Source organism: Macaca fascicularis, chromosome 19 (assembly GCF_037993035.2).
Source record: "Macaca fascicularis isolate 582-1 chromosome 19, T2T-MFA8v1.1".
Lineage (NCBI taxonomy): Eukaryota > Metazoa > Chordata > Mammalia > Primates > Cercopithecidae > Macaca > Macaca fascicularis.
In genome coordinates, this window is record NC_088393.1 from 22,761,696 (window position 1) to 22,788,700 (window position 27,005).

A 27,005-nucleotide genomic window follows, 5' to 3' on the forward strand; every position below is an offset into this window, starting at 1 on the left:
TTGCTCAATGTTTTCTTAAATAGAACAATTTTGCAGATATCATCTTTTGTTAAGAACTCAAGAGTTATAAATGGCCCTTGTCATACTGATGCTTTCTCACCTGGCCGGGCATGGTGACTCACGCTTGTAATCCTAGCACTTTGGGAGGCCAAGACAAGTGGATCACCTGAGGTCAGGAGTTCAAGCTTGGCCAACATGGTGAAACCTTGTCTCTACTAAAAATACAAACATTAGCCAGGCATGGTGGCAGGTACCTGTAATCCCAGCTTCTCACAAGGCTAGAGGCAAGAGAATCGCTTGAATCCGGGAAGCAGAAGCAGCGGTGAGCCAAGATCATGCCACTGCATTCCGGCCTAGAGTGAGACTCTGTCTTAAAAAAAGAAAGAAAGAGGCCGGGCGCGGTGGCTCAAGCCTGTAATCCCAGCACTTTGGGAGGCCGAGACGGGCGGATCACGAGGTCAGGAGATCGAGACCAACCTGGCTAACACGGTGAAACCCCGTCTCTACTAAAAAATACAAAAAACTAGCCGGGCGCGGTGGTGGGCGCCTGTAGTCCCAACTACTCGGGAGGCTGAGGCAGGAGAATGGTGTGAACCCGGGAGGCGGAGCTTGCAGTGAGCTGAGATCCGGCCACTGCACTCCAGCCTGGGCGGCAGAGCGAGACTCCGTCTCAAAAAAAAAAAAAAAAAAAAAAAAAAAAAAAGAAAGAAAGAAAGAAAGAAAGAGAAAGAAAGAAAGAAAGAAAGAAAGAAAGAAAGAAAGAAAGAAAGAAAGAAAGAAAGAAAGAAAGAAAGAAAGAAAAAGAAGAGTCAAATCACCTCGGTGCTGGGCCCAGAGGTACTTCATAACCCCTCACTGGGCACAGCCAAAGCAGTAGAAAAAGTTACCTAACCTAGGTGCTGGGTACGGCAGTATGTCCCAATATCCCTTGAAAGAAGGGCGAGCCAGAGAGTAATATCACCCATGTGAGGGACCAAACGGTATGTTACAATGTCTTCTGTAGGCAGAGGACAGGGTGGAGGATTACATCACTTGTATGCTGAACTCAGCAATATGTCAAAACGGCCCATGTGGGCAAAACACAGGCAGGAGAGTCACATAACCTAAGTGCGAGGAGCCACAATATGTCAAAGTTGTCTCTATGGGCAGAACCAAGACATTGACTAGGTGCTGGGTGCAGCAAGATGTCACTACCCGGTCTGTGGGCTGAGCCCAGGCAGGAGCATAAAACTTCTCAAGTGCTAGGCTGAGGTATATGTCACAATCACAGCTGCAGGAAAGTCCAGAGATGAGATTAACCATCCTGAACATGTCTTGGTTCGAGGTATGAGAGGCACCACCTCCTGTATGTTGGGTCTAAGTATATAACTCACAATCTCAACAGTTTGCTGAATCCATCCGTAAGAGCCACAGACTGTGTCCCTTTAGTGGAGTCAAAGCCTTACAGATATGCTGGATCTTGGTCTTAGAGTCACCAACCCACCTGCAAACCAAATCCATATATGAATCAATTTTCCAACTTCAACGTTCTTTGGATGTAATATTCAGAACCTCAACAGTCAGCTGTGTTCGTGTGGAAGAATGACAATACTTACTGCCAGCTGGGTATATACACATGAGTGTCATAATCTCACCTCTGTGCCATGCTCTGCTAGGACACCCCGTGTGTGTGTGTGTGTGTGTGTGTGTGTATACATTATATATACATATATTTTATATATATAACGTGTGTGTGTATATATACACACATATATACACACATTAAAGTCACAGTATGCTCTGAGACCTTTGTGCATTTACAGACTCATGATCCTACCCGTGGCCCCAAACCCAGGAATAAGAGTCAACATCTCTCCATTGAACATGTCCAGGTAGAAAGGATCTAACTTGCCAGAATTAGAAATGAGTCACCATCCCAACTGTAGCTGGATGTTCACATATGACAGTCACAATCCAAACTGTGGGCTGTGTCAATGTATGAAATTCAGGACCTCCCCAATGGGCTCTGTCCATCTGTGAGGATGACAGTCTTAACAGTTGGTGGTTGTTTAGTGTGCCCTGTAATGACACTTTCTGTACCACTCAAGGGCTTTATATAATATGTAAAAGAATAGTAGTCCTTTACGACCTTAATACATAGAGAAGACCCACAATCTCTCTCATTTTCCTAAGTCTAGTTATGGGAGACAGTATCTCTTCTATTGGATGGTTTGAGGTATAAGAGCAATTAATGAACCTGTGAGCTGGGCAAAATATATGTCACAATTTTACCTGTGGGTAGGAAGTGAGCAGCAGATTCACATCACGTAGGTTTTTGGCAAAGATATGTCACAATGTTTCCTGAGGTCAGAAACCAGACAGAAGTCATATCACCCAGGTGCTCAGTCACAGATATATTACAATCCCCTCTGAAAGCAGAGCACAGGCAGCGGAGTCATTTCACCTGGGTGCTGAGCCCAGTGATATGTCAAAATGCTCTCTGTGGGCACAGCCTTGGCAGGAGAGACACATCATCTGGTGTCTGGGTCCGGCAATATATTACAGTATTTTCTGCGGGCAGGATGCAGGCAAAAGAGGAGAGTCACATCTCTTAGGTGATGGAGGAAGAGACATTTTACAAGGCTCCTCATGGGCAGGGCACATGCAGGAGCCTCCCATCCTCAAGGAATGATGCCCAGCTATATGTAACAATACCCAAGATATGCAGGGCCCAGGGAAAACAGAAGAGTAGCATCGCTTAGGTGCTGGGTTTAGTGATGTGTCAAATTCCCCCATTTTGTCAGGGCCCAAGCAGAAGACAAGAGTCATGCCACCTAGGTGATGAATGAGCAGATACGTTATAATACCTCTGTAGGCAGGGCCCAAACAGATTTGCATCACAAAAGTGTTTGGTCCAGGCAGGAATGGAAAGTCACATCACCTAGGTGTTGAGCCCAGTGCCATATCACAATCTGTTCTTGGGCAGAGACCAAGAAAAGGAAAGTCACTTCCCCTGGGTTCTAGGGCCAGCGAAATGTCACAATGCCCTCTGTGAAAAGTGCTAAGGGAAAAGTATCGGCTCACATCACCTAGATGCTGGGTTCAGTGATATGCCACAATTTCACCTGTAGGACCTAGGCAGAAGGATCAGATCACTCAGGTGCTGGAAAGAGCTGTATGATACAATCACATATGCAAGAAGGTCTAAGAATGAGATTAACGATCCCACACATGTCCTGGTTCAAGGTACGAGAGTCAATACCTACTGTATGTTGTGTCTAATTACACGAGTCACCATCTCAAAGGTGAACTGGATCTGTGGATTAAATCCTCAATCCCTCCCATGAACTGTGTTCCCTTAGTGGAGTCAGAGGCTCACAGGTGTGCTGAATCTTGGTCTGAGAGTCACCAACCCGCCTGTGGACCAGATCCTTGTATGTGATTCAATTTTTCAACTTTCAGCTGCCTTTGGGTGTGAGGTTCAGAGTCTCAAAAGTTGACTGGGTTCACGTGGTAAAATGACAATGTTCACTGTAGTCAGGGTGTGCACAGGAGTGGCATAATCTCACCTGTGTGCGTGGCCCTTTTAGGACACTCTCTGTACTATCCTAGGGCTTTATATGGTTTGCATGAGAGTCGCAATCCAGCCTGAGATCTTCATGCTGGTATAAACCTGTGATTGTATCCGTGTCCCTAAGCCCAGTTATGACAGTCAACATCTCTCCGATTTTCTGGGTTCAGATAGGAGAGCCCTCATTTTCCTATGAGCTGCATTTAAAAATGTTTTGCTGGCCGGGCGCAGTGGCTCAAGCCTGTAATCCCAGCACTTTGAGAGGCCGAGACAGGCAGATCACGAGGTCAGATCAATACCATCCTGGCTAACACAGTGAAACCCCGTCTCTACTAAAAAATACAAAAAAATTAGCCAGGCGAGGTGGCGGGCGCCTGTAGTCCCAGCTGCTCCGGAGGCTGAGGCAGAAGAATGGCGTGAACCTGGGAGGCGGAGCTTGCAGTGAGCCCAGATAGTGCCACTGCACTCCAGCCTGGGCGACAGACTGAGACTCCATCTCAAAAAAAAAAAAAAAAAAAAGTTTTGCTATCGCCAGATGCGGTGGCTCATGTCCGTAATCCCAGCACTTTGGGAGACTGAGGTGGGCGGATCACAAGGTCAGGAGATGGAGACCATCCTGGCTAATACAGTGAAACCACGTCTTACCAAAAATACAAAAAATTAGCCAGGCACGGTGGCGGGCACCTGTAGTCTCAGCTACTCAAGAGGCTGAGGCAGGAGAATGGCAGTACCTGGGAGGCAGAGCTTGCAGTGAGCAGAGATAGTGCCACTGCACTCCTGCACTCCAGCCTGGGTGACAGAGCAAGACTCCATCTCAAAAAAAAAAAAAAAAGACCAACCAGTTTTACAATCCCAAATCTGGATGGATGGTCACTTATGACAGTCACAATTCCAACTGTGGACTGCATCCATGTGTGAGATTCACAACTGGGGTCTGTCCATCTGTGAGGGTCACAATTTTAACAGGTGCTTGGTTGTCCATACATGCAAGTCAATCTCACCTGTGTGCTGGGCTCTGTGATGGCACACTGTGTACAATCCAAAGACTTTATACCATAGGTGAGAGTGTGGTAATCCACTCTGACCTTCATAAAAATAGGAGACCTAGAATCTCATCCATTTTCCTAAGCCAAGCTATGAGAGACAGCATATCAACTACTGTCTGGTTTAAGATACGAGAGTCATCATCTCACCTGTGAGATGGGACATGTAACTTGGGAGTAGGTAGTGAGCAGGAGAGTCACATCACCTGGGTGCTTGGCCAGAGATTTGTACAATATTCCCTGATGGAAGGGACTAGGCAGGAGAGGAACATCACCTGGGTGCTGAGTCCAGTGATATGTCACGATGCTCCGTGTGGGCAAGGTTCAGGCAAAAGAAACACATCGTCTGTTCGGTAGGCCCAGCAATATGTTACAATCTTCTATCTATAAACAGAATGCAGGTAAAAGAAGACAGTCACATCTCTCAGGTAATGGATGCGGAGATACGTCACAAGGCCTTCTGTGAGCAGGGCCCATGCATGTGCCTCCCATCCCCTGTGTGTTGAGTCCAGTGATATGACACAATACCCAAATATTCAGGGCCCAGGCAAAATAGGAGTGTCACCTCACCTAGGTTCTGGGTCCAGTGATTTGTTACAATCCCCCTTTTTTTTGGCAGGGCCCGGGCAGAAGAGAAGAGGCACATCACCGAGGGGATGAATGAAAAAATATTTCATAATACCCCTGTAAATAGAACCCATGCAGAAGAGTCACATCAACTATGTGGTGGACGCAGACATGTCACAATACCCAATGTAGGCAGGGCCCAAACATAAGAGGAGAGTCACATCATCTAGGTGCTAGGACTGGTAATACTTCACAATCCTTCCTTGGGCAGAGTCTAAACAGTGAAGGAGAGTCATATCACCTATGTGCTGAGTCCAGCAATGTGTCACAATAACTCCTGAGGGAAGAGTCCAAGGAGTATTGTTACATCACCTGGGTGCTGGGGCAGGAATATATTGCAATCTTCCTTGAAAACAAAGACTAGGCAGGAGAATCACATGATCTAGTTTCTGGGACCAGCAATATGTCACAGTGCTTCCCAATGGAGTAGGCCCAAGCTGGAGAGACACATGACCTGGTTGCCAGACCCAGTCACAATCTCCCCTGAGGTCAGGGAACAGGCAGAAAAAAGACACAACCCCTACATGATAGATGCAGGGAAAACACAATAAACCCCTTCTAATCAGGGTCAAGGTAAAAGTCTCTTATCTTCTAGGTGTTGGACCCAGTAATATGTCACAATACCAAAAATATGCAAGGTCCAGGTAAAAGTGGAGAGTCACATCAGTGAGGTGCTGGGTCCAGTGATAAGTCACTATTACTCTTTCTGGCAGGGACCGGGCAGAAAATGTGAGTCACATCACTTAGGTGACTAACGACATGATAGGTAATAATGTCCCTGGGGGCGGAGCCCATACAGGAGAATCACATAACTCAGACATTGCACCCAGACACACGTCACAATAGCAATGTATGTATAGCCAAGGCAGAAGAGGAGAGTCACATAACCTAGGTGCTGGGCCCAGTGATAAATCAGTTTCTTACTGGGCAGAGCGCAAGTGGTAGAGAAGAGTCATATCTCCTAGTTGCTTGGTCTGAAAATATGTAACAATACCCCCTGAGGAGCGGGCTCAGGCAGGAGAGTCACATCACCTAGGTGATGAGCTCAGAGATATGTCACAATGCCTTCAGGTGAGTAGGGCTCGGGAAGAAAAGAAAAATTACATAAACTAGGTCCAGGGCCCAGCCATATGTAACGATAACCCCAGTGGGGAGCACCCAGGCATGACAAAAGAGTCACATCACGTAGGAGCTGGCTCTAGCAATATGTAGCAATCTCCAGTGTGGACAGGGCTGAAAAAAAGAATGACCACATCAGTCGTCAACCATGTAATGAACTCAGAAATATGTCAAAATTATTCCTGTGAGCAAAGACCAGGCAGAAGGATTACATCATGTGTGCTGGGCTTAGTAATAAGTCACTCTCTCCTCTTTGGGCATGGTTCAGGCAAAAGAAAAAAGTCACATTACCTAGGTGCTGGGCCCAGAGTGATGCCACAATCTCTTCTATGGAGAAAGCCCAGGAAAAAGAGAAGAGTCACGTCAAATAGTTGATGGGCCCAGAGATATGTCACAATGCCCCTTGCTAACAGGGTCCAGGCAGAAGACTCACATCTTCTTCGTGCTGGGATCAGCAGTGTTTCCAATGTTTTTGAGAGCAGGACCAAGGAAAGAGAGTAACATAACCTCGGTGTTGGGCCCAATGATACATCACAATGTCCCCTGTGGGCAAAAGAGAGGAATCACATTATCTAGGTGCTGGACCTGGCAGTCTGCTTCAATTCAATACCCTCTGTAAGCAGAGACTAGGCAGGAAAGGAGAGTCACATCACCGATGTAATGGGCACAGTGATATGTCAGAATACTGTCTGTAGGCAAGGCCTAGGCAAGAGGGTTACATCACCTGGGTGTTACACTCAACAATATGCCACAATGGCCCATGTAAGGCACAAGCAGGAGAGCCACATAACCTGGATATTGGGTGCAGTGACATGTCATAGTGCTCCCTATGGGCAGCGCCAAGTCAGGAGAATAGATTCCCATCACCTAGGTCCTGGGTTCAGCGATGTGTCACAATCCTATCTGTGGCCTGAGCCCAGGCAGGAGAGTCAAATCACTCAAGTGCTGGACAAAGGCGTATGTCACAAGCACAGCTGCAGGAAGGTCCATGAATGAGATGAACAATCCTGCACATGTCCAGGAGTCACAGTCTCAACCGTGGACTCTATTTCTGCATGAGAGCTTCTATCTGTCCTGCACACTGGGTCTCCTTAGTGGAGTCAAAGTCTCTTAGGTTTCAGGTGTCCTGAATCTTGGTCTGAGAGTCACCAACTCACCTGTGAACTAGATTCAATGATGAAAGTCAATTTTCCAACTTTTGAAATGTTTTTTTGGTGTGGAAATTCAGAATCTCAACAGTGTGCTGTGTTCATGTGGAATGATGGCAATCATGAGTGTTGGCTGGGTGTGGATATGATATCACAATCTCACCTGTATGCTGAGGTCTATTAGGACATTCTCTGTACTACTTCAAGGCCTTATACTGCATACATAAGAGTCATGATCCGGCCTGAGACCTTTATGCCCACATGGACCCATAATTGTACCTGTGGCCCTAAGTCCAGGTATGGGAGTCAACATGTCTCCAGTTGGCTTAGTCCAGATAACAGATTACTTAACTGCCTATGAGCTGGGTTTAGAAATGTTTTGCCATTTCGGCCGGGTGTGGTGGCTCATGCCTATAATCCCAGCACTTTGGGAGGCTGAGGCAGGCGGGTCAACTAAGGTTGGGAGTTTGTGACCAGCCTGACCAACATGGAGAAACCCCACATCTACTAAAAATTCAAAATTAGCCGGGTGCGGTGGTGCATGCCTGTGATCCCAGCTACTCGGGAGGTTGAGGCGGGAGAATCGCTTGAACCCAGGAGGCGAAGGTTGTCATGAGCCAAGATCGCGCCATTGCACTCCAGCCTGGGCAACAAGAGTGAAACTCCATCTCAAAAACAAACAAAACAAAACAAAACAAAAGAAATGTTTTGCCATTTCAACTCTGGCCTGATGTTCACATATGACATTCAAAATTGCAGCTGTGGACCGTATCCACTTGTGAAATTGAGGACCTCACCAGTTAGCTCTGTTCATGTGGGAGAGTAACAATCCTAAGGGCTGTTGTGTTGTGCCTCTGAGAAACACAACCTTACCTGTGTGCTAGGCTCTGTGATGACACTCTCTGTCACCTGCGAGCTTTACAAAATACGCAAGACGGTGTCAATTCTTTATGATCTTCATAAAGAGAAGAACCAAAAACTTTTCCATTTGCCTAAGAGTTAAAATGTATAAAATCCTAAAATGTATAAATGTATAAAATCAAGCTGTGACCCAACCACCTTAGGCCCGCGTTGTCACGACCTCCTGAGGGTGTGTCACGGGTGTGTCTTTAATCTTGGCAAAATAAACTTTCTAAATTGAGACCTGTCTCAGATACTTTGGGGTTCACTTTACTAATTTTAGGTAGAATTTAAAATTCTTCTTAAAATAGAAACAAACATAAGGACTAAACTGAGAAACACTTTAAAAAGTGTACTCAAATTCACTGACACAATCATGGGTATACCTAAATAATGAGATTCTATCCGTTTTAAGTAAGTAAGAAGAAAATACATAATTACAAAGGAGGCTTTACCTTTGGGAAAACAAAAAGCTACTTTTGACCAATTATTCCCACAGATACACACCCGGTCCCCAACCACCCGCCAGGAGGGCCCATCCTGGTGCCTGGAGGGCAGGGTTCCTGCGATCTGGGGTTGGGGTTTGGGCTCAGGCCCCGCGCGGTGGCCTTGGGTCGCGCCCGGCCTGCCGGGTCCCCCAGCCCGAGGGACCGAGCGAGTGCGGGCGGGGCGGGCAGGGCCAGGGTGTCGGGGGCTCGGACTTCTAGCCACCCCTGCCGTGGGGCGGGCTGGGGCCGGCTTCCCGCTCTGGGAAATTTGCCCCCGCCCTCCCTGCCAGTGGCTGTCGTGGGTAGCCCCGCCTTGGAGCCTCGGCTACGGAGCTGCGCCGGACGGAAGAGCTGCGGGTGGGGAGGGACCAGCGGGCGGAGAAGGGACGGCCCTGCAGGTGACGCGTGGACTGGAAAGGGCGCCTGGGTGGGAGCAGGCACTGGCGGGTGATTGTGCCCCACGGGCCAGCCCCCAGGCTTTGCTGCCGACACTTCCCGAAATTCACAGCCAGAGCGGGCGCACTAGTGTGTGTGGCGCCTGGAACCGCAGGGTCCCCACCCAAGTACGAGACCCCCGGAGGCAGCCCTGCCCAGGGGCGTCCACAGTCCCGGCCCCAGACCCCAGGTCCTGGCCATATTCGCCAAAGTCAGAGGCTGGAATCTGGCGGGCGGATGTAGGGTATCAGTTGAGCCCAGCTCTTGCCCGGCGGTGGCCAGCATAACGCAGTAAGACTCTCTGGAGTCCCCACTGTCCCCAACCTGCTGTCAAGCCCGCTGGGCTAAGGGATCCCTCTGCTCCTAGAGGTGCGTACCCAACGCCAGGCAGAGGGAGCAAGTGTGGGGCTGCTGGCGGTCAAGGTCCCCGGAGATGATGAGGGTCTTCTAGGAGGAGCCCCGGGGCCACAGAAGGGGAGGGGAGTGTGCGCGAAGCCCACCTTGCAAAGGCGTTCTCGTCCCCGAGGGGCTGCACCTTCGGCCTCCAGACAAGTCTCTGTGCGCTCCCAGTGCTGCTGCCGGCACCTGCGCTCCACACTCCTGGCTGCCAAACAAAGAGGAAGCCAGCCCCCTGGGAACAGGCCACTCTCAGCTTCAGGTAGGGCTGGAGGCCCAGTGAGTCTGAGTGACCAACAAGTGAATGAGCTGGGAATGAAGCCTCCTGGGGCCAGGAGAGAGAGACCAGGTGGGAGGGCAATGAATGCCTGTACCTCTGGGGCTCCGGGCTGCCAGTGGCCCGACCAGGCTCCCGGTGTCCTCCGCCAACCTCAGTTTCCTCACCTGTCCCACAGGACGAATATAGCAGGACTGTTGTGATGATGAGGCTGGATAATACTGGTAAGCATTTATTAGCCTGCCTGGGCTCTGGATATATATATTTTTTCTTGGTAAAGAAACTTTGCCGCCCAATATCTACTATGGGGGAAAGAGTTTGGGAGGCAGAAGGCAGGACTCTCACCCTTGGCTTCAGAGTCCCTTATGGGTGCCCTGTCCCTTAGGTTCAATTAAAGCACATAGTTGGAAACAAGTCCCCTACCCAGTACAGCGACAGAGTCTGGAACCAGAAGATCTTGTTTTCTTATTGCCAAATCCTAATTCCTCGGGGTGGGGAGGGGGGTTAGCTTCAGACAGGAGTCTGAATTTGATTCTCACTCTCCAGGGTCAATCCAAGGCTCTTGTGATGCGATGTTGCTCTACCCCATCCCACCCCCGTGCTTCCCCCAGTGCACTGGGAGTCCTTAACTGTATTGACCTCAATTTGGAAACAATGTTCCCAAGGCAGGAGATGTGGCCCTCCCCAGGTAGCTGGCCTGATAAACACCTGTCCTGGGGCAAAAGACCTAAAGCAGGGAGGGACTCTCACTTCCCACTTTCATATGCTATAGCCATTTAATGGACTGTGGTGACCTCTCTGGGTCACCTAGCCTGCAGAATGGGATGTTGACTTCATGCCACAGTGAGGGAACGGAGGCACAGGGCTAGTGAGTGAGAAAATCAGAAAGACTCTGTGACTAGGAAACACTATTCAGGCCCACGGCCCCTACAGGACTCAGCATCCTTTGGGGTGCACCAGTGGGTGGTATGCAGCACCCTGGTTACCATCTGTACCTTGTAGGGGTGAGGGTGAGTGTCCTGGCAGGACAAGGTGCTCTAGGACCCACGAGGTAGATAGACATTGCCCCCCTTTCCCTGGCTGTGGGCACGGCAAGAGTTCTGAGTTCTGTTCTCTTTTTTTTTTTTTTTTTGAGACGGAGTCTTGCTCTGTCCTCCAGGCTGGAGTGCAGTGGCCGGATCTCAGCTCACTGCAAGCTCCGCCTCCCGGGTTTACGCCATTCTCCTGCCTCAGCCTCCCGAGTAGCTGGGACTATAGGCGCCCACCACCTCGCCCGGCTAGTTTTTTGTATTTTTAGTAGAGACGGGGTTTCACCGTGTTAGCCAGGATGGTCCCAATTTCCTGACCTCGTGATCCTCCTGTCTCGGCCTCCCAAAGTGCTGGGATTACAGGCTTGAGCCACCGCGCCCGGCCCTGTTCTCTAATATATGTGAGGACCAGTGCCTACATGCAGTAGACACTTTCTCATTTCAGACATTCCAAAGATTTTAGGGGATGCATAGAAAGAAACTGAGATTCTAACCACATCCTCACACTGACAGGAGCCTCCAGTCCGGGCTCAGCTCTGACTCCTCCTGGGGACGTTCACTCCACCCTCCTCCTTCCAACTAGAACCCAGCCCCAATAGCCCCGTGCACACCCATCTTTTATAGCAGCAGCCTGTCTTGGCAACTCAGCATTCTCTGCAATAATCTTGCTGTTTGTTGTTTACTTCTTTAGTGTTTGCTCCTTGGAGCTGTGTCTAGTTCACCGCTATGTTCCCAATACCAGGCACAGTACTCGGCCCATGGGAGGTGCTCAATGAGCAGTTGTTTAATCCATGAACAATGGCTGTCTCTGTGCTAGGGAAGCAGAAGGAGTAGGTCAGAGCACACCTTAGCTCACCCATTCCCTACCTGGGTGACCTTGGATAAGTCCCGAATTTTTTTCCTTTCAGTCACCTCATCTGTGACATGGAGATTAATTAAACTTACCTGAGTTATTTCTGATGAGAATTTAATGCACAAAAGTATCTAAAATGCTTCTAAACACAGACTGGCACTGTCAGGCCTCTGAGCCCAAGCCAAGCCATCGCATCCCCTGTGACTTGCATGTATACGCCCAGCTGGCCTGAAGTAACCGAAGAATCACAAAAGAAGTGAAAATGCCCTGCCCCGCCTTAACTGATGACATTCCACCACAAAAGAAGTGAAAATGGTCGGTCCTTGCCTTAAGCGATGACATTATCTTGTGAAATTCCTTTTCCTGGCTCATCCTGGCTCAACAAGCTCCCCCACTGAGCACCTTGTGACCCTCACTCCTGCCCACCAGAGAACAACCCCCCTTTGACTGTAATTTTCCTTTACCTACCCAAACCCTATAAAGTGGCGCCACCCTTATCTCCCTTTGCTGACACTCTTTTCGGACTCAGCCTGCCTGCACCCAGGTGATTAAAAAGCTTTATTGCTCACACAAAGCCTGTCTGTTTGGTGGTCTCTTCACACGGACGCGCATGACAGGCACAGTGAGAGTGCAGCACACATGTGAGTTGTTTGCATTATCATGCCGCAGGTTGTTGGAATTCTTTTTCACTCATCATTTAGAACTTGAAACTCTGTTTACCTCATTGCATGTAAGGAAAATACATTTTGAATTATGTTTAGCATTTCACACTGAAATTATTTAAACTAAAAACAAACTTTAAAAAAATAGCCGGGTGTGGTGGCCGGCGCCTGCAGTCCCAGCTACTCCGGAGGCTGAGGCAGGAGAATGGCGAACCTGGGAGGTTGAGCTTGCAGTGAGTCGAGATCGCACCACTGCACTCCAGCCTGGGAGACAGAGTGAGACTCCGTGTCAAAAAAAAAAAAAAAAAAAAGATATATATAAATAGTTGATATTTATATATGATTCCTGTATGCTGCATAACTGTTGTAGCATAGAGCTGTTTATTTTTTAGATAATGTATATTACACAGTTATTTATTTTTTAGATAATGTACATTATTTGCCTTTTTCAGTGATATTTTGGTATTTTATATTCAGTTTAAATAGCGTTTCTATTATTTGTATAAATAAATATATTCTTTTCTATTTTCAGCTAATAACCGTGGCCACATAGTTTTAAAATATTTTATTACATTATCTGGAAGAGTTGATAAGATAATCTTATATTTTGTGTATGAACATATAAATATATTTTATATTTTTGTGTGTGAATATATAAAAATATTTTATATTTTGTGTGTGAACATATAAATATCTGGACACTGAAAAACTGATAATACATTTCAAATGCTTTTCTTAATCACTCGATTTTTAATCACTCTATTACATTCATCTTTTTATACATTTTATGAATGGATGGATGTAGAATATGTTGACAGATACTATATAAATGTATGTATAGATAAATGTAGATGCAAATATACATCTGTTTAGACAATGCTGTTTTCAAAATCACAGAGAATGATCACATTTTAACCTTTTATGTAATTAAACAAAAGATTTTCTATTTTTAATTACATTTACATTTTAATAATACAATACATAAATATACAGCATATTTTTAATAAAATTCTGGATTCCATTTAATATTATATTACTAGAACTTCTGTATCTATTCTGACACTTGAGATGAACTTTAACTTTCCTTTTGCTGAGTTTGCCCAGTTTTTATTCGAAGTAATACTACATCATGGGATCACCTTAGAGGCTTTCTATATTTATATGTTTTGCATCAGTTTCTAAAACCTGTAAATTATCTCATTTTGAATTTCTTATGGAAATAGAATCTTCTCCACTAAAAAACCCCATTAGTATACTGCACATTATTATTATTATTTTTTCCAAGACAGAGTCTAGCTCTGTTGCCCAGGCTGGAGTGCAATGGTGTGATCTTGGCTCACTGCAACCTCCGCCTCCTGGGTTTAAGCAATTCTCCTGCCTCAGCCTCCCAAATAGCTGGGTTTACAGGTGCCTGCCACCATGCCCAGCTAATTTTTAAATTTTTAGTAGAGATGGGGTATCACTGTGTTGGCCAGGCTGGTCTCCAACTCCTGCCCTTGTAATTTGCCTGCCTCGGCCTCCCAAAGTGCTTGGATTAGAGACGTGAGCCACCGTGCCTGGCTACAGCACTTTAAAGTCAGGAAAACTAAATGTTTCTCTTCTGGTCATATTATCTACAGAATGTTTAGTTATTATTATTTATTTTCATTTGCTTTCAATTTTAGTATTTGCTCTTGAAATTACTTTTTAAAATGGCATAATATTCCCTTGGATTCCATTAATGAACGTCAGTGCTGTTTTTTGTATTTTGATATAAAAAATAAAACCTCAGTGTGGATGTGATGGCTCACACCTGTAATTTCAGCACTTTGGGAGGCTGAGGTGGGAGGATTACTTAAACCCAGGAGTTTGAGATCAGACTGGGTTACATAATGTGGCTGCCTGCTGTCTAAGCCATCTGAACTCCCTGGGGGAGGGGCAACAGCCATCACTGCAGCTGCTAGCTACCAAAGACACTAAGCCCCTGGGTCCAGGGGAGGGTGGCAGTCATCACTATAGCTCCAGGCCATGCTATTCCCCTGTTGGATCCAGGGAGGTTAGATAGCTTGGTCCTAAGAGGTATTCCCTATAGCACAGCACACCAGCTGTTGCAGACAATGGCCTGATTCCCTCTTTAGGCCAGACCTCGATCCATCCCTTCTCACTGAGTGGGGAGTCTGCAGAAACTCTAACAAATCCAACTGGGAGTGAAAGGACACAAAGATAGATGTGTACCCGCCCCCCACCCGCTACACCCTTGTTCTGCTCTCTAATCTTTGCACATACCAGAGATTTCGTAAGTTCTGTGAGTACCTGGTTTTCTGCACGTACCAGAGATTTTGTTTTGCACATACCAGAGATTTTGTAAGTTCTGAGGCAAGGTCACAAGACGTGTTTAAGTAAGATAAACTCTTGCTGCCATAAACCTGCTCTCCCGCCTCAAAGGTTGAACCGAAATATCAGAAATGGCGGGAACCAATCATAGTTAGCCAAATCGCCTTGTTCAAACACTAGCCAATCATATATCTGATTTGTATAATAACTCTATGCCCACTTTTCTTAGACTACATAACACTGCTCGGAGCTCAGTGGGGGAGCTGTCCTGCCCGTCTCGTTTTGCGAGCGAGGGAGAGTTCCAGGTTCGAACCTGTAATAAAGATTCTTGCTGCTTAGCTTTGACTCCGGACTCTGGTGGTCTTCTTCGGGGAATAAACGGTCTGGGCATAACACTCTGATCTTAGTTATTTCTTGTCTTCTGCTAGGTTTTGAATTTGTTTATTCTTGCTTCTCTAGTTCTTTTAATTGTGATTTTAGGGCATTGATTTTAGATCTTTTCTGCTTTCTCTTGTGAGCATTTAGTGCTATAAATTTTCCTCTAGACACTGCTTTGTCTGTGTTCCAGAGATTCTGGTATGTTGTGTCTTTGTTCTCATTGGTTTCAAAGAACTTATTTATTTCTGCCTTCATTTTGTTATTTACTCAGTAGTCATTCTGGAGCAGGTTGTTCAGTTTCTATGTAATTGTGTGGTTTTGAGTGAGTTTCTTAATCCAGAGTTTTAATTTGATTGCACTGTGGTCTGAGAGACTGTTTGTTATGATTTCTGTTCTTTTGCATTTGCTGAGGAGTGTTTTACTTCCAATTATGTGGTCAATTTTAGAATAAGTGGGATGCTTTTCAGCATTCTTTGTATGTAGGGCTTATGCAGTGCCAGTGTGCTTTTTCAAAATGTGGTTATTTTGAAAGGTTTTTCTCTTTTTATTTGGCAGGACAGATTTGCTGATGGTATTATTCTAACTTAAAAGTAAATGTAAAACAGGAAAACCCAAAAGTATATAAAAATTAAACACAAGAACTGGGCACCGTGGCTCACGCCTGTAATTCCAGCACTTTGCTGGAGGCCGAGGTGGCTGGAATACCTAATGTCAAGAGTTTGAGACCAGACTGACCAACATGATGAAACCCCGTGTCTACTAAAAATACAAAAAAAATTAGCCAGACATGATGGAGGGTGCCTGTAATCCCAACTATTCAGGAGACTGAATCAGGAGAATCACTTGAACCCAGAAGGTAGAGGTTGTGTTGAGCCGAGATCATGCCACTGCACTCCTGCCTGGATGACACAGTGAGGCTCTATCTCAAAAATAACCCCAAAAATATAGCAAGATCCTTTGGGAGGCCGAGGTGGGTGGATCACTTGAAGTCAGGAGTTCAAGACCAGCCTTCCCAACATGGCAAAACCCTGTCTCTACTAAAACTACAAAAAATTAGCTGGGAGTGGTGGCAGGCGCCTGTAATCCCAGCTACTCGGGAGGCTGAGGCAGGAGAATTGCTTGAACCCGGGAGGCGGAGGTTGCAGTGAGCCAAGAACTTGCCAGTGCACTCCAGCCTGGGTGTCAAGAGTGAGACTCCATCTCAAAATCAATCAATCAATCAATCAATCAATCACTAACATGTTCTTGCTCAAATATTTAATTTTGTTAAGATGTCAATACAACCTATAGTGGTAAACAAATTCGACGTAATTTCTATAAAAATACTAATAGCACAGGTTGTTTAAACAGAAATATTCTTTAAAGTTTTTAAATTTGATTATGAACTATAGCCAAACGCCCATGAAAAAGAGGAGCCAATATACTTTCTCATTTCAAAACATGTTAAAAGCTATAACAAAACAATGTAGTACTGACACAAAGATGGATAAACAGATGATAAATCAGAATAGGGAGCCCAGAAATGAATCCTTCTGTAAATAAGCGATCTTCCACAAAGCTACCATGAGCACACAAGAAAGAAAAGATAATATCTTCAAAAATTAATGCTGAAAACTGAATATCTGCACTGATAAAGCTGGATTTTTTCCTTGAACCATATGCAAAAAAAATTTAAATAAAATACTTAGATATAAAAAATAGCTAACAAATCTCTTTAAAAAAATGTGGAGAAAAGACGTGACATTGGCCTTGGAATCATTTTCTTTAATGACATTAAATGCATAAGTAACAAAGAAAAGAACAGAAAAATTTAACTGAAATATACTTAGAAATTTTTGAACATCAAAAACAAATTCAAGAGAGTGACAATGCCTCCTAGGAAATCAGTGAAAATATTTGCAAATCACATGTGATAGAAGTTAATATTCAGAATATATAAGCAACTCTTAAAACTGAACAATAAAGTTGAATAATGGGATTTAGAAATGGAAAACTAATTAAACTAAATTTTTATCAAAAGTATAAACAGGAAGAGTATTTGAACAGACACACAAAATTACTATTTTGTAGAGGAATGCATAAAAATTACAATGAAAGACAAAATAACTTCACACCCATTAGAATAGCCACTAACGATTTTTTAAGAAAACCAAATCTGTTGATGATGCTATGAAAATGAAACCTATGTTAATTGTTGGTGGAAAACAAAGATGCAGGCATTATTTTAAAATGTTACAAATGTTCCTCAGATAATTAAACATAAAATTATAACCAATTATAGCAATCTTACTTATAAATTTATTTCCAAAGTATGCAACACAGAACCTGGAAGAGATATTTAAACGTTTATGCTTATTGTACCAGAATTCACAAAAGTCAAAAGGCTGAAACAACTTAGATGTCCCTTGATTTATAAATACATCAAAAAAAAATTTAACATATATAGACATGGAATATTATTCAGGCTTTTTTTTTTTTTTTTGAGACGGAGTCTCGCTCTGTCTCCCAGGCTGGAGTGCAGTGGCCGGATCTCAGCTCACTGATGGATCTGCCTCCCGGGTTTACGCCTTTCTCCTGCTTCAGCCTCCCCAGTAGCTGGGACTACAGGCACCTGCCACCTCACCCGGCTAGTTTTTTGTATTTTTTAGTAGAGACGGGGTTTCACCGTGTTAGCCAGGATGGTCTCGATCTCCTGACCTCGTGATCCACCCGTCTCGGCCTCCCAAAGTGCTGGGATTACAGGCTTGAGCCACCGCGCCCGGCCTATTCAGGCTTAAAAAAGAAAATCTTGTCACATTTTAAGGTAAATTTTGAAAATATTATGTAACGTGAAATAAACCAGTAACAAAATGATAGATACTACATGATTCCATTTACATGAGACAAGTTAAATAGTCAGACTCATAAAAACAGAAACTGGAAAGGTGTTTGCCAAGGGCTGGAGAGAGGGTAAAATGGGCAGTTGTTACTTAGTGGGTATTGAGTTTTAGTTTTAAACGATGTAGAACCTCTAGAAGCCTTTCGCATAACCAGGTGAATATACTTTAACATGCCTGAAATCCACAGCTTTTTGTTTGACAGAGGGTCTCACTTTGTCACCCAAGCTGGTGTGCAGTGGCAAAATTATGGCTCACTTCAGCCTCAAACTCCCAGGATAAAGTGCTCCTTGTCCCTTGATCTCGCAGGTTGCTGGAACCACAGGTGCACACCACCATGGCTTGTTATTTTAAAGTTTTTTGTGTAGAGCAGGTCTTTGCATGTTTCCTCAGCTTGTCTCAAATGTTTGGGCTCAAGTGATCCTCCTGTTTTGACCTCTTAAGTTTCTGGGATTACAGAGGTGAGCCACTACCATGCCTGGCCATAAAATGTACACTTAAATAGATTTTTAAATAATCAATTTTATGTTATCTGTTTTTAAAAAAATTATTTTAGAAGGAAAACTAAATGCAGAATTATAAATATTTTCTAAAATTACCTTCAAATCACAAAAGTGTTTCTCTCACACAAAGGAAATATATATTCATTATTAAACACAGGGTGAAAATAAGATTATTTCCGGCCGGGCGCGGTGGCTCAAGCCTGTAATCCCAGCACTTTGGGAGGCCGAGGCGGGTGGATCACGAGGTCAGGAGATCGAGACTATCCTGGCTAACATGGTGAAACCCCGTCTCTACTAAAAATACAAAAAACTAGCCGGGCGTGGTGGCAGGCGCCTGTAGTCTCAGCTACTTGGGAGGCTGAGGCGGGAGAATGGCGTGAACCCGGGAGGCGGAGCTTGCAGTGAGCCGAGATCACGCCACTGCACTCCAGCCTGGGAGACACAGCGAGACTCCGTCTCAAAAAAAAAAAAAAAAAAAAAAAAAAAAGATTATTTCCACAACTGCTCAGACAAGATAAAACCACCACTGAAAATCAACTAAGAAAGAATATATACGAGATAAGCCATAATCATAATTGGGGTCATATTTATAGATAAAAACAGAAACATATAATCTGATGGTGATAGACATATGGCTAATTTATTTCTTAACTAAACCCTACAATGACTTAAAGTGCACAAACAGAATTGCAAATTGTCTAGAATTACAATATGTAAGTAAAACAAGAAAACACAATACACTGATATTAAGAAACTGACACTAAAAAGCACACCTATAGAACTGCAAAATAATAATAAAAGTAATGTTTACTCATAAGATCTGGTATGCAACATTGATGTACCATTAAAAAGACTGCCTAGATAACTACAATATTTGACTGTATCTGTGTACTCATGGAAGGCAGGTATTTTGAATCATCGACATGCACTGCATGGCAGTAAAATTTAAGAGAAATTGCAATATAATCATAAATAGAAGATTCTAATGATAAGCTTTTAATAAATAAGCATTAAAGAAAACTAGAGGTAAATTTCATAAATGTCATGTTTATATATGCTATTCTTACACAATATATGCTACATATATTCTTAAAGAATCTATGCTATTCTTACACAAAATGAAACTGCTGTAATTTAACTTTAGAAGCAAAGAATAGTCTTACCGGGGCTGGGCGCGGTGGCTCAAGCCTATAATCCCAGCACTTTGGGAGTCCGAGACGGGCGGATCACGAGGTCAGGAGATTGAGACCATCCTGGCTAACACGGTGAAACCCGGTCTTTACTAAAAAGTACAAAAAACTAGCCGGACAAAGTGGCGGGCGCCTGTAGTCCCAGCTACTTGGAAGGCTGAGCCAGGAGAATGGCGTAAACCCGGGAGGTGGAGCTTGCAGTGAGCTGAGATCCCGCCAGTGAACTCCAGCCTGGGCAACAGAGCCAGACTCCGTGTCAAAAAAAAAGAGAAGAAAAAAAAAAAGAATAGTCTTACCTTGCTAAATAAATAAAAAAAAATCTTGCAGAATATAATTAAAGCCTCTGATATATAAAACAAATATCTGGGAAGAACTTACTTTATTATTTAAATATAAGCTGAAGAAAGTGAATGGAAATCATATAATTCCTTTCTGTCTGCAGCAAACTTAAATGTATAACTAAATATTTTAGTAAATATGGAATGCCTACTAATTATCTAATTTACTTCAGGCATAACACGTAAATTCTAACATGTCCTAAATGTCTGAATCTAAAATAACAGAGAAATTTGAAATAGAAAATAGAAAGTAAAAATGTATAGGGAGAGCAACATCAGTAAAATAATAATAATAATAATAATAATAAAAAAGGTGACCTATTTTCTTTTTTTATTTCTGAGATGGAGTCTCTCTCTGTCGCCCAGGCTGGAGTGCAGTGGCTCAATCTTGGCTCACTATAACCTCCGCCTCCTGGGTTCAAGCAATTCTTCTGCCTCAGCCTCCCGAGTAGCTGGGATTACAGGTGTCCACCACCATGTCCAGCTAATTTTTGTATTTTTAGCAGAGACGGGGTTTCACCATGTTGGCCAGGATGGTCTCGATCTCCTGACCTTGTGATCCACCCACCTTGGCCTCCCAAAGTGCTGGGATTATAGGTGTGAGCCACCATGCCCGGCCAGGTGACCTATTTTTTTATCCCCTGATAGCAAAAAACTTGTGAGCCATCCCTGACAAAAATGTCTTTATGAAAGATCCAGGCAACCTGGCTCATACCTGTAATGATAGCTACATAATACATTGAGGTTGAAGAATTTCTTCAGGCCAGAATTTCAAGACCAGCCTGTATTATGTAAAAAGACTTCATGTCTCAAACAAGTACCTTCAAAAGAGCTTTGAGATACAGGGATGGAGTTGTCAAACCCTCCTAAAGCCCAAGATTGAGGAACGTTCTTTTTATTTTTTATTATTTATTATTTATTTATTTATTTATTTATTTTTTTGAGACGGAGTCTCGCTCTGTCGCCCAGGCTGGAGTGCAGTGGCCGGATCTCAGCTCACTATAAGCTCCGCCTCCCGGGTTCACGCCATTCTCCTGCCTCAGCCTCCCGAGTAGCCGGGACTACAGGCGCCCGCCACCGCGCCCGGCTAATTTTTTGTATTTTTAGTAGAGACGGGGTTTCACTGTGGTCTCGATCTCCTGACCTTGTGATCCGCCCGCCTCGGCCTCCCAAAGTGCTGGGATTACAGGCTTGAGCCACTGCGCCCGGCCTGGAACGTTCTTTTTAGGAGACAGGCTTCTATTAAGGTGGCAAACTACAGAACCTCTGTTCTTGGCTATAGACCAAAAAATAACCAACCCAACTTGCTCCCACTGAGAATTCTGAACTTACCCTATAACCATTCCAAACTCCTCCCAGTCAAAACCTGGGAGAGCTTCTGCTCTTCCAGAGGCCTGGAGGAAAACACCCATTTGTAGCCATACAGTTTAACATTTTACTTCTAGCTCCAAGCCACAGTTCATGGCCGATTTTGCTGAAGTAGAATCCCACACAGTGACCTGGGAAGATGCTCTCTGGTACTCAGTGAAAGGCATCCTCATCCACATCGTGACATAAGGCCCACCATATGCAGACCTGACTGCAACAACTTCCCCTAGTGTCTGCTCTGCAGATGAATGTCCTGAAGGATATTCAGTCTGTCCAATAATAAAATGGGAATTACAACTACCCAAGCCTTTTGTAACAAGCCAACTAAAGGTAAATCCTCTGTAGGCGCAGCAGCCTTGTGACCAATCTACCCCCTCTGCCTATTACAAATGAAGAGGTCATCCTATAAATATGGGATCTTTGCCTCTTGTTACCAGTTTATATAAACTTGCAGAGGTTTTCGTTCAATGAAATTTTCAAAAACCAATGCAAAGCAAAACTATATTGTGCCCATTGTCAATGTTTCCATTTTAACATAACCCTGGAAGTATGTAGCAGAAGAGTTAGGCAAAAATACATTGTTTAAAGCCATGGAAATTGAAGACAAGTAAGTAAAGAGTTGCTGTTTGCAGATCATATAATATTATATATTTTTAAAAAACCATAAACGGTAAATTTAAGGCCAGGCATGGTGGCTCATGTCCGTAATCCCAACACTTGGGGAGGCCAAGGCAGGCAGATCACCAGAGGTTAGGAATTCGGAACCAGCCTGGCCAATATGGTAAAACTTTGTTTCTACTGAAAACAGAAAAATTAGCCATGCCTGGTGGCGGGCGCCTACAGTTCCAGCTACTCAAGAGTCTGAGGCAGGAGAATCACATGAACCTGGGAGGCAGAGGTTGCAGGGAGGCAGAGGTTGCAGTGAGCCAAGATCACGCCACTGCACTCCAGCTTGGGCAACAGAGTAAGACTCCATCTCAAAGAAAAAGAATATATTTTAGCCTAAAATATTAACTCCATGCTTCAGAAAGATAAATTTTCTTGTTTCACCTAAGTTGTACCTTAAGAAATGCAGTGAGATAGACAACAACATAAAAATAGTGGGGGACTTTTATACGTTACTTACAGCATTACACAGGTCATCATGACAGAAAGTCAAACAAACAAACAAACAAAAATCAATGGGCTTAAACTATAACTTAGAACAAATGGACTTAACAGATCTTTACAGAATATTCTACCCAGCAACTGCAGAATATATATTTTTTTCATCAGCACATAAAACATTCTTCAAGATAGACCATACAATAGGTCACAACACAAGTCTGAATTTTTTTTTTTTTTTTTGTAACAGCGTCTCACTCCGTCACTAAGGCTGGAGTGCAATGGTGCAATTTTAGCTCACAGCAACCTCTGCCTCCCAGGTTCAAGGGATTCTGCTGCCTCAGCCTTCCAAGTAGCTGGGATTACAGGCACATGCCGCCATGCGTGCCTGCTTTGTATTTTTAGTAGAGATGGGGTTTCACCATATTGGCCAGGCTGGTTTTGAACTTCTGACCTCAGGTTATCTGCCTGCCTTGGCCTCCCAAAGTACTGGGATTAAAGCGTGAGCCACCATGCCCAGCCCCTGAATAAATTTAACAATATCAAAATTTTATCAAGTACTGTCTTAGACCGCAGTGGAATAAAATTAGAAATCAATTCCAATAGGAACACTCAAAACCATACAAATACATGAAAATTAAATAACCTGCTCCTGAATGACTGTTGCATCCACAATGAAATCAAGATGGAAATTAAAGAACTCTTTAAACTGAATAATAGTGTCACAACATATTAAAACCTCTGGGATACAGCAAAAGCAGTGCTAAGAGGAAAGTTCATAGCATTAAATACACACATCAAAAAGTTCAAAACACCACAATAAACAACCTAAGATTACACCTCAAGGAACAAGAGAAATAAGAACAAACCAAACCCAGCAGAAAAAAAAAAAAAAAAATCAGAGCAGAACTAAATAAAATTGAAACTTAAAAAATATAAAAGGTAAATAAAACAATAAACTAGTTATTTGAAAAGATAAACCAAATTGATAGACTATTGGTGTGATTAACCCAGAAAAGCAGAAGGAAGATCCAAATATGCTCAATAAGAAATAAAAGATCATTCTGAGTTTTTGGCCAGGCGCGATGGCTCAAGCCTGTAATCCCAGCACTTTGGGAGGCCGAGACGGGCAGATCACGAGGTCAGAAGATTGAGACCATCCTGGCTAACACGGTGAAACCCCATCTCTACTAAAATATACAAAAAACTAGCCAGGTGTGGTGACCAGCGCCTCTAGTCCCAGCTACTCAGGAGGCTGAGGCAGGAGAATGGTGTAAACCTGGGAGGCGGAGCTTGCAGTGAGCCAAGATCCGGGCACTGCATTGCAGCCTGGGCGAGAGAGCGAGACTCCATCTCAAAAAAAAAAATAAAAAGAAAGAAATAAAAGATAATTCAAAGCTAGTATGAATACCTTTACATGCTCAAACTAGAAAACCTAGAGGAATTCCATAAATTCCTGGAAATGTACAACCCTCCTAAATTAAACCAGGAAGAAATAAAAACTCTGAACAGACCAATAATAAGTAGCAAGATTAAACTAGTAATAAAAAATTGCCGCTGGGTGCAGTGGCTCATGCCTGTAATCCTAGCACTTTGGTAGGATGAGGCGGGTGGATCACTTGAAGTCAGTCTGCTAGGGATGCAGAGATGATTTAACATAGGTAAGTCAATACATGTTATCCACCAAATAAACAGAATTAAAACCAAAAATTATATGATTATCTCAAAATACACAGAAAAATCATTTGGCAAAATCCAGCATCCCTTTATGATTAAAATCCTCAGCAAAATTGGGATAGAGGGAACATATTGTAAGGTCATAAAAGCCATCTATGACAGGCCAGGTGTGGTGGCTCTCGCCTGTAATTCCAATACTTTGAGAGGCAGAGGTGGGCGGATCACCTGAGGTCAGGAGTTTGAGATCAGCCTGGTCAACATAGTGAAACCTCATCTGTACAAAAATACAAAAATTAGCCAGGAATGATGGCGGGTGCCTGTGGTCCCAGCTACTGGGGAGGCTGAGTCCCAGAGGTGGAAATTGCAGTGAGCGGAGATTGTGCCATTGCACTCCAGCCTGGGTGACAGAACAAGACTCCGTACGGGAAAAACAAAACAAAACAAAACAAAACAAAACAAAAACTATCTATGATAAACAGCCAACATTACACTGAACGGGAAAAAGTTGGAAGGATTTTTTCTGAGAACACAAGACAATAATGCCCACTCTCACCACTTCTATTCAACATAGTAATGGAAGTCTTAGCCAGAGCAATCAGAGTAAAGCAAAAAATAAACAGCATCTAAATTGGTAAAAAGGAAGTCAAACTGTCACTGCTTATCAATGGTATAATTGTATAGCTGGGAAACCCTAAACACTCATCTAAAAAGCTTTTAGGGCTGGGTGCAGCGACTCAAGCCTGTAATCCCAGCAATTGGGGAGGTGGAGGCAGGTGGATCACCTGAGGTCAGGAGTCCAAGACCAGCCTGGCCAACGTGGTAAAACCCCGTCTCTACCAATAATACAAAAATTAGCCAGGCGCGGTGGCAAGTGGGTGTAATCCCAGCTACTAGGGAGGCTGAGACAGGAGAATCACTTGAACCCAGGAGGCAGAGGTTGCAGTGAGCTGAGATCATGCTACTGCACTCCAGCCTGGGCGACAGACTAAGACTTGTCTCAAAAAAAAAAAAAGAAAAGAAAAAAAAGCTTTTCGATCTGATACGTAAATTCAGTAAAATTTCAGGATACAAAATCAATGTGCACAGATTAGTGGCACTGGTGTACACTAACAGTGACCAAACTAGGAATTAAATTAAGAACTCAACTCATTTAAAAATAGCTGCAAAAAAAATAATAATTAGGAATATGTCTAACCAAGGTGGTGAAAGATCTCTACAAGAAAAATTACAAAATGTTGCTAAAAGAAATCACAGACAGTGGAAACAAATGGAAACATATTTCATGCTTATGGATGGGTAGCAATCCTATTGCAACAATGATAAACCAACCAAAAGCAATCTGCAAATTCAATGTAATTTCCATCAAAATAGCATTATTCTTCTTCACAGAACTAAAAAAAATCCTAAAATTTATATAAAATAAAAAGAGAGCCTCCATAGTTAAAGCAAGAAGAAAAAAAAAACCAACAAAACCAAAAACACACACACACACAAATCTGAAGGCATCACATTATCTGACTTCGAACTATACTACAAGGGTATAGTTACCAAAACAGCATTGTATGGGTATAAAAATAGACATTTAGACCAATGAAACACAATAGCGAAACCAGAAATAAACCCAAATACTTACAGCCAACTGATGTTTGACAAAGTAAACAAAGATATAAAGTGTGGAAAGAACACCCTATTCAATAAATGGTGCTGGCATAATTGGGAAGCCACATATTGAAGAATAAAACTGGGTCTTCGGCTGGGCACAGAGGGTCATACCTGTTATCCCAGACTTTAGGGAGGTTGAGGTGGGTGGATCACGAGGTCAGGAGTTCAAGACCAGCCTGGACAAGATGGTGAAACCCCGTCTCTACTAAAAATACAAAAAAAAATTTAGCTGGGTATGGTGGCGGGTGCCTGTAATTCCAGCTACTCAGGAGGCTGAGGCAGAGAATTGCTTGAACCTGGGGGGCAGAGCTGAGATCACGCCACTGCACTCCAGCCTGGGCGACACAGCGAGACTCCGTCTCAAAAAAAAAAAAAAAAATGGATCTTCATCTCTCACCTTATAAAAAAATTAACTCAAGATGGATCAAATACTTTAATCTAAGACCTGAAACTACCCGAATTCTAAAGCATTGGAAAAACTCTTCTAGACATTGACGTGGGCAAAGAGTGCATGACCAAGAACCCCAAAGCAAATGCAACAAAAACAAAGACAGATGTGACTTAAACAATTCTCAAAAGAAAATATACAAATGGCCAAGAACAAAAAAAAATACTGAACATCACTGATGATTAATGATCAGGGAAATGCAAATCAAAACCACAATGTGATACCACCTTACTCTTGCAAGAATGACCATAATTGACTGGTCATTTTGGCTGATGCCTGTAATCCCAGCACTTTGGGAGACCAAGACTGGTGGATCACCTGAGGTCAGGAGTTCCAGAGGAGCCTGGCCAACATGGTAAAACCCCGCCTCTACTAAAAACACAAAAATTAGCAGGGTGCGATGGCTTATGTCTGTAATCCCTGCTGCTCCGGAGGCTGAGGCTGGAGAATCGCTTGAACCCGGGAGGCGGAGGTTGCAGTGAGCCGAGATTTCACCACTGCACTCCAGTCTGGGCCAGAGAGCGAGACTCCATCTCAAAAACAAACAAACATACAAACAGAAAAGACCATAATTAAAACATCAAAAAATGGACCAGGCACGGGTGGCTCATGCCTGTAATCA

General features: G+C 43.8%; 1 protein-coding gene across 1 annotated transcript; it reads right to left on the reverse strand.

The window, feature by feature from the left end:
• Positions 1–2,253: 2,253 nt before the first annotated feature.
• Positions 2,254–21,671, reverse strand: LOC107128173 (uncharacterized). Its single transcript, XM_065535106.1, has 6 exons — positions 21,557–21,671; positions 9,811–10,150; positions 6,631–6,882; positions 5,164–5,277; positions 4,869–4,977; positions 2,254–2,340 (listed from the first exon to the last, which is right to left on the reverse strand). The coding sequence occupies exons 1-5, from the start codon at positions 21,669–21,671 to the stop codon at positions 4,974–4,976; spliced, it is 825 nt and encodes a 274-aa protein (XP_065391178.1). The 3' UTR covers positions 2,254–2,340; positions 4,869–4,973.
• Between the last annotated feature and the right edge of the window lie 5,334 nt (positions 21,672–27,005).

What these genes read in the sequence shown, in the direction of transcription:
- LOC107128173 (XM_065535106.1), bottom strand. Translation starts at nt 21,671, where the DNA reads ATGTGGATGAGGATGCCTTTCACTGAGTACCAGAGAGCATCTTCCCAG. An exon ending in CTTGGAGCTAGAAGTAAAAT is followed by an intron (nt 10,151 to 21,556) that starts GTTAAACTGTAT and finishes CCTGTGGGACAG; the next exon opens with GTGAGGAAACTGAGGTTGGC. An exon ending in ACTCTGGGCCCAGCACCTAG is followed by an intron (nt 5,278 to 6,630) that starts GTAATGTGACTT and finishes TTCTATTTACAG; the next exon opens with GGGTATTATGAAATATTTTT.